Source organism: Chionomys nivalis, chromosome 13 (assembly GCF_950005125.1).
Source record: "Chionomys nivalis chromosome 13, mChiNiv1.1, whole genome shotgun sequence".
NCBI lineage: Eukaryota > Metazoa > Chordata > Mammalia > Rodentia > Cricetidae > Chionomys > Chionomys nivalis.
The window spans coordinates 45,919,607-45,929,821 of NC_080098.1; the positions used below are offsets into that span (position 1 = coordinate 45,919,607).

At 37.1% G+C, this 10,215-nt stretch overlaps 1 protein-coding gene across 1 annotated transcript; it reads left to right on the forward strand.

Moving 5' to 3' along the window:
* The first annotated feature begins 1,160 nt into the window (after positions 1-1,160).
* LOC130885521 (prolactin-6A1-like) lies at positions 1,161-8,026 on the forward strand. Its single transcript, XM_057787059.1, has 5 exons — positions 1,161-1,191; positions 4,103-4,281; positions 4,920-5,033; positions 6,522-6,701; positions 7,838-8,026. The coding sequence occupies exons 1-5, from the start codon at positions 1,161-1,163 to the stop codon at positions 8,024-8,026; spliced, it is 693 nt and encodes a 230-aa protein (XP_057643042.1).
* The last annotated feature ends 2,189 nt before the right edge of the window (positions 8,027-10,215 follow it).

Consider the following 10,215-nt stretch of genomic DNA (forward strand, 5'->3'; position numbering starts at 1 on the left):
CAGCACTGAGGCTGTTGAAATTACAGCTGGATGCATGTCAGTAGGAAATTATTTCAAACAATTCATAAAAACACTTCATTTTCTGGTTCCCATGACATGGAAAAATCAGACTGATCTTAAACTAGAAACTTTCTCTGTGCTTACTGGCATTCACAGTCCAAAGATACCAAGAAATATGCTTGGCTCAGAACTGAGAATGAGAAAACCCAGTTAAATGTTAATGCCAGGAGCAAGCACAGCAAGCCATGCCTACCAAAAGTATATGTGATATAATAGTTCTGGTGGCAATCAACAACTTTCTGATTTTATCTAATGCCACTTCTACAGGAGGAGACTCATTATATATATATATATATATATATATATATATATATAATATCTGTATGTATGTATGTATGTGTATATATATATTTAAATATATATATAAGGTAAAAATGTATCTTATGCGGTTGCAGAATACACAATGATGTCATTCTCCTTTCCTTATGAAATAGATGTAACATGCCTAACAAACTGCCTTCTAAAGAGTTCTGTTTCTGCCTGGTTTACACAGAGACAATTTTTACAGTAGTCATTGGTTGTAGAAAAAGTACAATAACCAGTTAAACCATAGAGAATAAAGGACAGATGCTGCTATATGGTTCTCAAAATTCAGTAAAATTCATATATATATATATATATGTATATATATATATCACCTTCTTCAGAGTCAGAAAAAAATTCTAGTGTTACGTAATGAATGCAAGAGTCTGAGTAAAGAGGCAGAGACATTGTGAAGGACAGCAATATACTGATCTGAGGTGACCATGATCACTAGTCATGGAATAAAAATGATTTCTACTTGAAGCCATTCATATCCTGTAGTCATATCCTGTAGCCATATCCTGTAGTCATACCCCTTAGCCCTACCCTGTGCATAGCAGAAACTCAAATACAGCAGCTCTGTGATAATTGTGGTGACAATGCTAATGTTCCCTGAAGCAGGAGAGTAAGTGTAACCCTACCTAGGGCTTTAACCCTTATTTCCTTCCTGCTCTATTAGTGAGTGGCCTTGGGGAAATCTTCCAGAGTGTATAAAAGGCAGGAAGTAAACTGATCCCCGGACTCCAGTGCAGCAGCCTTCTCCAGTGGCCCACCTACCATCGTGGAAGTTTTCTGAGATGCGCTTGTCTTTGAGTCAACCTTGCTTCTGTAAGTAAGCTCTCACTAATGTTCTTCCAAGCAAATCTAATCAATCCATCATTCCTTCTAATCCTATCCTGTATATCTGGTGTTAATACATATATTTAATTGAAAAGAAACACAACAAAGACTTACAAGAAAAATTACAATCTAAAAATAACCTGTTTAAGAGCAAAGTAGATCATTTAGAACAGTTTTTAAACACAGGAATTATCGTTCTCTCCTTGAGACAAGGAGCACTTTCTGAGATGATTCAGCATCATCTTCCTTGGGCTAAAGGAAGCAAGAGAACAGTAAGAGGCCCATGATATCACTGAAGCTCATAATTCTAGTTCTGGACGTAAAAGGAGAGATTACTCCTTGATTTTGCCAAACTGGTTGTCCCAGTTTACTTAGCAAACTTCAAGCCAATTAGTTATTCAACTTCAAAAAAAAAAAAAAATCACACACACGCACGCACGCACGCACGCACACACACATACACACATGCTCACACAAAGACATAAGTGAGGGGACATTATCATGGCATCTAATGGTTAGAAACCATGGGCAGTGTTTAAAAACCTTTAAGTCCCAGTGCAGGTCCCAGAGGGAGAAAAATGCAGTACAATTGATGTTTCAGAGAGTGAGAATGTACTGGAAACACTAGAGTCGATGTGTTCAAATTGTCATGACACTAGAAAGAAGGAGGTGTTTTCTTGTTTTTGAATCTTAAACATGAGTTTGCCCACTTGAATCAACCTTTCTAATGTACAGCACTGAAGCCCAGTGTAGGCAGTCATAGCAGATACCTGTTTTAAACTTTTTTTTTTTTTTTGGTTTTTCGAGACAGGGTTTCTCTGTGGTTTTGGAGCCTGTCCTGGAACTAGCTCTTGTAGACCAGGCTGGTCCCGAACTCACAGAGATCCGCCTGCCTCTGTCTCCCAAGTGCTGGGATTAAAGGCGTGCGCCACCACCGCCTGGCTGTTTTAAACTTTTTGTCACACTGGGGGAAACTGAATGACACTACCATGTTAACTGGTTCTGGTGCTAAAGCTCTGTAGACGACGTTGTTAGGAAACAGAATTCATGACAGTCATGGATTTTATGAAATGGAGAACAGAGTATTTGCCTCTTTCCCTTCCTCTTAGATTTTGAGAATTTCCCAGCTGAAAATAGATATCACACACCTACACACACATGCAAGTATGTAGATATAAATTTGTATATATGCAAAATAACCATCATATTTACAGGAAATGAAAAGTTTATGGGTTATATATTAATGACTTCATTATGTAGACAAAATGTGTTTTTAGCCATACTGTATACTACAAAATGCTTAGATCTATTTAATTGTGAGAATTTGCATTTAGGGCTTCTTCAAGCGAAAATCTCTGACAATGACCTGGTATGTTCTGGTCTCACATTTATTTAGTGCATCAGAAAAGTGGGGAAATCAGGTTTCTGACAATCACGTTTCATATTTCAGTAATTATTTAGGAAAGTGTCAAGAAATGTAAAACATAATTTAAACTTGTTTTCTATATCCTGTTTCTTTTACATAGAGAGTTAAACTGTTTACATGAGATTGGTCTTAGAAGCCACTCTAGCTGCTGGTTCTGTAACTCTGTGCTCTCTCCATAGGCTTAGCTATTTGTGGTCAGAGCCTGAGGGTCTCTGGAGTTTCAGGAATGAAGCCTCAACTACATGGCAGAATTCAATTCCAAAGACTTTTCCATGTCAGAAGAGGATTAGGAAAATGTGCCATCACTGTATTAACAGTCAATGAATTAGAGAAGGAAGGTGAACAGGATGGTGAAGAGTTGGTTGAGAAAACCAAAAGAAAAAGAATACAGGCTCAGAGAATCAAACTGGAGGAGCAAGCAAAGTGGCCTCTTTTAGATCAGGAAGGCAAGGATGGTGAGGAAGAATTTGGAGTTAGTAGCAGTGAAGATAAGTAAGAAGAACGGAGCCTTAGGCCAAAGAATGCAAAGCAAAAGAAAGAAGAGAGATTACAGCCAAATTTCCTTATTGTAGGGGAACCAAAAGGAAAAGCAGATTTTAGTTCACAAGCTAAGGCATCAGAGGAAACTAGAGATAAATTCAAGTAAACTGGTGGTCAAAGTAGATTACCTAGGGAAACAGAAAAGGTGAAAAATCATCAAAGTGTTTTACTTTGCTGGTGAAGTACTGATAGTTACCAAGGAAGTAGATACTACATCCAAAGAAGTCAAGCAATTATTTAGCAAGATGAGAAAAAAAAAAAAAAAAAAAAAACCCAGAGGCTAATGTCTCTCCAGCTGCTATCACTCTCTGCTGGGTGCATATAAAACAAGCGGTGTGAGCAAATGTTTGTGGGGAAAATGGATCCCAAAACAAAACAAACAAATGAAAAACAAAACAAAAGAAGAAATAAACACTCTTGAGAAGTTCAAATTAGACTGGGAGAGCTTCAAGGAGGAAGAAAAGATTGGTAAAGAACTGGCCATCCAAAACTGAGGGCAAGAGGGTACATTGAATAGAATGACTTCTGGAATGTGTGGTTCAAAGGTAGTTTGAAATCAGTGGAGGTATCAGGCTGAGCAAAATGAAACTTTGACATTCTGGGTAGCAGCATCATCTTCCTGAAAATGTGAACTCTTCTGTGTGTCTGTGAAATAGCTCCAGTGTTCAACAGGCTTCCAGGCAAAGCCTGTTTTCTATATCACAGTTTGGTTTATGTATTTTAGTCTCATGTGGTGTTTGGTTTGATAGAATTCAAGAATTTGGCAAATAACCAACCTCTTTATATAGGAATTTAAATTAGTTGTTTATTTGAATCTTTCAGTTATAGATATTTATTTACTATTACATGTACTCAAAGACACTAGGCAGAGATTATACTAGTGTTGATAACCTCTGATGAATGAATCTTATTCCAGTTTCTGCTTCTATATAGCAGGGACACTCCTGATCATGTTGATGTTCAATCTTTTCCTTTGGGAGAAGGTAGCCTCTGTTCCTGTATATACGAGTTTTTCTGGCTATGATGGAATGTCTCTAAGTGAGCTTCTGGATCATGCCGTGACAGAGTCTTATAATATCAGAGATCTCACTGCAGAAATGCACAGGATATTTGTAAGTACCTCACTTATATTTGGCTCTTTTACAAAATGAACCTTCAAGCCAGCATTTGCAGAATCCTATACTTTATTAGGAAGCACGTGGCAGCAGAATTAGATAATAATTACCATCAGGAAAGCCCCCTTAACTGAGAAGTGGAACAAGCATAGAAGAACTTCTTGAAATCTCAAAGAAAATAGTTGGGGCCGAACTGTTTGGGAGGTTAGATGGGGGTGGTTGGGGAGGGTGGGAAAAGGGATTACAGAATTGATGTGGAAAAAGAAGATAAAAAGATCAGTTTGAGGATGTCAGGATCCCCTGAATTCACAGAAAATCAGATTTGATAATGTAAGTCTGTAAAGCCAGTGCTACTACAGGGAGGTGGGAAATTATAGCAGGGTGATCTCTGACAGTTCCAGTCTTGTCAGCTTGTTGTGCGTTATGGCAGACAAAAGGAGATAGTATCTCCAAGAAGACAGAATGCAGGGACCAAAACTTGAACATAAACTCTGATCTCCTTCTCCCTTCCCCGCTTTCTGTCAACACAAACACAAAAGTTTTACACACACACACACACACATAGCAAATGCATCAATATTCTGGTTACGGATTAAGTTACTCATGTACAAATTAAAACTGATTTTTTTTTCCAGCTGGAGGATGTGCGATATACACCAGGCCGGTGGTTCCCAGAAAGAGACCTTACTGCCTGCCACACATCTGCCTTATCTGTTTTGATCCCTAAGAATGGAGCCCAGCAGTTCTGGGTGAGTACAGCTTGGGTTTTAAGCTGAAGAAGTGACTTGGCCGCTCTGAAGGTGGTTATGGGTAAGAAGATAGTTATGGCAATCACACCTGCAGAAGAATGAAGGAGGAAGGAATAATCAAAGAAAATTCGCATTATACAGTTGATAAATTGTAAGTAAAACTGAGGATTAAATAATATTTTCATAGAACCATAAATTGTGTGCAGGTGAACTATTTTACCAAAGCCTGTATCTAGGATTATAGTTATTATTTTGTAGGAACTTTGAACTAAATTGCACAATGCTTAAATATATTCATATTTATGTATAGGAAATGCAAATAGAGTTTTATTAATTATAATATGAAATGCTACTATATTCACTACTTTGCATATTAGTAATTACAAAGAAATCTAAACTTTCAAGTTCTGGTTGCATCTAACCTGCACGTCCACTCCTCAATAAAATATCTGTCTTCTCCCAAGCCTTAACTCAAAGTTAGCTGAACAAGAGGTTCCCTGTAAAACACTGCAACTCTCAGAATACAACTATGTGCTCATTTGTGATGACAAGGTTCATGCATCAAATCATTCTTCATTTGCAGTCATTATATTTTCTCCTTTCTGATTCCTGCTTTAATCAAACACATTTGTGGTTGATGTCATATCACAATGTCAAAATGTTGGACACTAGTGGGTCAGTGGAATCCGATCTAGTCTTTGTTTTCATTATCAAGAGAATAACTATCAGACAGCAGCAAGGCAGCATTTTATTCAGGGATGATTTTCATATGTGACCTTGGCAAGGAGCACATACTGGGGAATAAAATTTTCCTGTGCTTTCCATCATTCCACTTATTAAAGGCAGTGCTGTTTCATGGTTCTTCACCTGTACATGGTCACACGTGGGCTGCTCAGCAAGAGGAAAGAATTATGTTTCATGTGGCATGAGGAAAGCACACATAAAAAGACCCAGTTGTCTTCAATGAATTTTTGTTCCACTGTCTAAAAGTAAATAAATAAATAAATAAATAAAACTCAGTCAGTGAGGAACCTGATGTTTTATTACAAAAGCATTCCTATGGGGAAAGCATTTGGGCCACTTTCTACTAATGTGCAGTGCTGGTATCAATTTTGTATGACACAGGTCCTATGACCATCTATTCAATTCCTGGCAAGTCTTGGTTACTTGTGGAGAAACAAATAAACATAAATAAATAAAAGAATATTGCTTATACCAGGAGGACAGATTGTAGAATTTCAGATGGAAACAGAAATATTATAAAACATGTTTATTATAAGAAAACATGCCTACTCAAATAAGGGATATTTAGTGTTACTTAATCAAACCATAGACAAATGATAAAACTTTGAAATTTTCATAACAACTGACAGCTACATAAATAAAATAAATGTATATTTTAGTCTAGTTTCTTTGAGCATATGCCACATGGGCTAACTCTGATATATTTTACTAATTTGATACAATTGTTTAATAATGGGTATTTAGGGTGAATTCCTTCTGAAAGAGACGATTGGCATGTTGGGTGCTTGGAATAACCCTCTGCATCACATCACAACTGAACTAAGTCATATGGAAAACGCCCCTAATGATATCATATCAAAAGCAAAAGTGATTGAAGGAAAAATAAAAGAACTTTTAGAGGCTCTAAAGAGCATAATCAGCAAGGTATGTAGTCTTCTTATATTCCTTTCCTTTTCTCATTCATCAGATAGATAGCCATGGTAGTAAGAAATAAATGCAGAGCTGCCTTATATCACATTGCAAAATTTAATTGTTGTGAGGAGCGGCAGGCTGCGTCCCGCCACCCAGCTAGCTTTACACCCGAAATAATTACAATAAACTGTGTTCATTTAAACACTGCCTGGCCCATTAGTTTCAGCCTTTTGTTGGCTAATTATCACATCTTGATTAACCCATTTCTCTTAATATGTATCACACCACTAGGTGGTGGCTTACTGGGAAAGATTCTAGCCTGTGTCCATCTCGAAGAGGAGAGCTATGGCATCTGCCTCACTTCCCTTCTTCCCAGCATTCTGTTCTGTCTACTCCACCCACCTATTTTCTGACCTATCAGGCCAAGCAGTTTCTTTATTAATTTACCAATGAAAGCAACACATAGACAGATGAACCACCTACATCATTTAATTATCTGGCTTCATTACCAAAACTTTACTGGTAGTGCTATCCATCTCTAGGGTGCTTTACTATGTACTTTACACATAAGGAATCTCAATACAAAGCAAGTGCTCTTTATAGCCCTTTGAGCAACTACCTTTCCTTGGCAACGAGAAAGACTTCTGATATCACCAGATGTCCTCATCACAACTTTTCCTTGACTATCTGCACCTGAAAGCATCAGGTGCAGTCCTCACCAAGTCTGAGATTTCCATTCCATGTATTTTGTGGACAATAGATTTAGCTGAAAAGTACAGAAGGGCAATGGTTCCCTTCAGGATCAGGGAAACAAAGTCTGGGCCATTGCTGAAGACATGTTTAAATTCCCTCATGAGAGAACTAGTATTGTCCCATGGTAAAGTCCATGTTTACAGGCAGGTAGCACCTTCATGCTTCTCTATCTGCCTTGTATGTAAGACCATCCTTAATAAGATATCTACTGTATACAGGAAATACATCCAAGAGTTTCTCTTGTATAATTTTTATACTGAGTCATATACATTAAAAATTCATGCCTTCGCCTGAGATTTTACATTTCTAACTTCATGCCAAGAGTCACTCCACATTTAAAATAAATAACACAAGCAAACAATAGTGATGATAAATGAATGTCTTTTGGTGTTTAGGTTCATCCTGGATTCTCAGATTATAGATATCCCACCTGGAATGGACTGGCATCCTTGCAGTCATCTGATGAAGACACTCGCTTTTTTGCTTTGTATGACTTACTCCAGTGCCTGAAGAAGGATACACATAAGGTTCTCTCTAATGTCAGTCTCCTGAAGTGCCAATTTGTCTATAGAAGAGAGTGTTAATCTTCCAGACCTCCAAACTAATTTTGAGGTGTCTTTTGTTAATTTGTCTTGTTTTAACCAATGTTTAATTTGTAACTTTGAATGGATTTTGTTTGTGTGGGATCCTTCATTAACAATAAAATAGACACTTCAGACATGTTGTTATCTACAAGCCAATTTTGTTGACATTTTATTTTTCCCTGAAATACAAATATATCACTAACAGAAATGTAGGTAATCTATCACTAGCATAGAGATGTAGGTAACTAGTCTTTCTCTATCTTGCTAGTCAACTCCTAAATAATAATACAAAGAATTCTTATTAATTGTGAAAGCTTAGACTATAGCTTAGTCTTGTTCTTAAATAGTTCTTAAAACCTGTTTCTATTAAACTATGCTTATCCTCATGACTTTTTACCTTTCTTTCATTATGTATATCCGACTCCCTTAGTGTATTGTTTTTATTTCTCTTTTGCACCTAGATTCATCCCGAGTTCCTGTCATTTGACCAGGAGTCCTGACCAGCTCATGCCTGTTCAAACTTTTCTTACACTAGTCAGAGCAATACTTCACACAGTGTACAAATATCCCAAAACAATCATCATTAAGAGATTTGATTGCAAATAAGACAATCCACAATTTCCTTAGAATAATAGCAAGTCAGTATGGGTCACCTTATAAAAGCAGGGTGAGAATGTGATCTATCATACAAAGAATAAGGAAAATCCAACATTCTTTTCTCTTCTTTCTTTTTTTTTTTTTTTCGATACAGGGTTTCTCTGTAGCTTTGGTGCCTGTCCCGGAACTAGCTCTTGTATACCAGGCTGGCCTCGAACTCCCAGAGATCCGCCTGCCTCTGCCTCCCGAGTGCTGGAATTAAAGGCGTGCGCCACCACCGCCCAGCAAATCCAAGATTCTTTAAGCAAGGCTCACACTCTATATAGGACAACTTTCATTGAGAAATGATAAACAGTACAAATACTATGATACCGCCCAGTGCCCAATGCCATTAAACTTCTAAACAGCACAGAAACTGTGAGGTTAGAAACATCCAAATGTCTCCTGTCATGCTTCCCTAAATTTCTCATTAAATTCATCTTGGGCACATACCCATCATGATATCTCTTCACTCTTGTCTAACAAGGATTATTTGGTCTAGTTTCAAATTCATCTCATTCAAATTATATAACATAGACCTCTTGTCTTCTTGTGGCTCAAGACATATGTCAAAGAAGAGAGAGATGTTCAGTCCCTAAAACATTTCTAGTCTTCTTTCTGTCACTGAATACACATTCATTTAATGTCCTTAAAATAGGATGATGCATTAGTAGAAATGGAAAAAAATGTCCCATTACTAATTTGCTAAGTGAACTTGAGCACGGTATTATTGACAAGATCTCAACCTTAATTGGGACTATTTAAGCAGTAAAATCAATGGCACTCAATCACTACTGAACCTTTCCTGGAATTTCAACCACTTCCTTTCTCTTCCTGTTCGTGGAGATTCATACTGGGTCAGAAAGTAAAATATGATATATGCTTTAACTCAATGTATTTAAGACAGAAATAATTAACATGAATCACACTGCCTATGCCAGCCACAAGTAGAAATTAAACCCTTTTCCCTTTGAAGTTTTCTAAGCATTTCTTATTGTTCTTCTTTAGAACTTGCATATCTACAAATATTTATGTTTTGGAGGCCTTTGGCACAGTGATTAATAGGTAAAAACTCTATAACTCTACAAGAAAGACATAGTGGAAGAGGGGCATTGTTACTAAGTTTTGCCTGGAATTCTTGAGACACTAAGATGCTAGTTCACACTCCCCAACACACACACACACACACACACACACACACTTCTTTTTGGCTACAACATAATGAACTATACTTTCATAGGACTAACATAACACCTTCAAGGTACCTAAAACCCTACTAAACTGTTAATCAATTATACAAATTCTTCTCTTAACGGGATTTCCTTAAGTATTGTGTCGCAGCAATGGAACGTTGACTAATAATTCTTTGTTCCGTTTTCTCTCAAATCTACCTGTGATTTTCTATCCATGTCTTACTCTCAAGGGATGGTCAACCAACAGCTAATGAAAATAATTATGTTCTAAATCTACTTTTAAAATATTGGTCCATTGATTGATGACTAACAGAACCATTCTAATATCTTGTAAAACATGTATCATTATCAGCATCATGT

Coding starts and splice junctions, on each gene's coding strand:
- LOC130885521 (XM_057787059.1), top strand. CDS start 1,161: ATGCGCTTGTCTTTGAGTCAACCTTGCTTCT. Junction 5,034..6,521: donor ATGGAGCCCAGCAGTTCTGG/GTGAGTACAGCT, acceptor ATGGGTATTTAG/GGTGAATTCCTTCTGAAAGA. Junction 6,702..7,837: donor TAAAGAGCATAATCAGCAAG/GTATGTAGTCTT, acceptor TTTGGTGTTTAG/GTTCATCCTGGATTCTCAGA.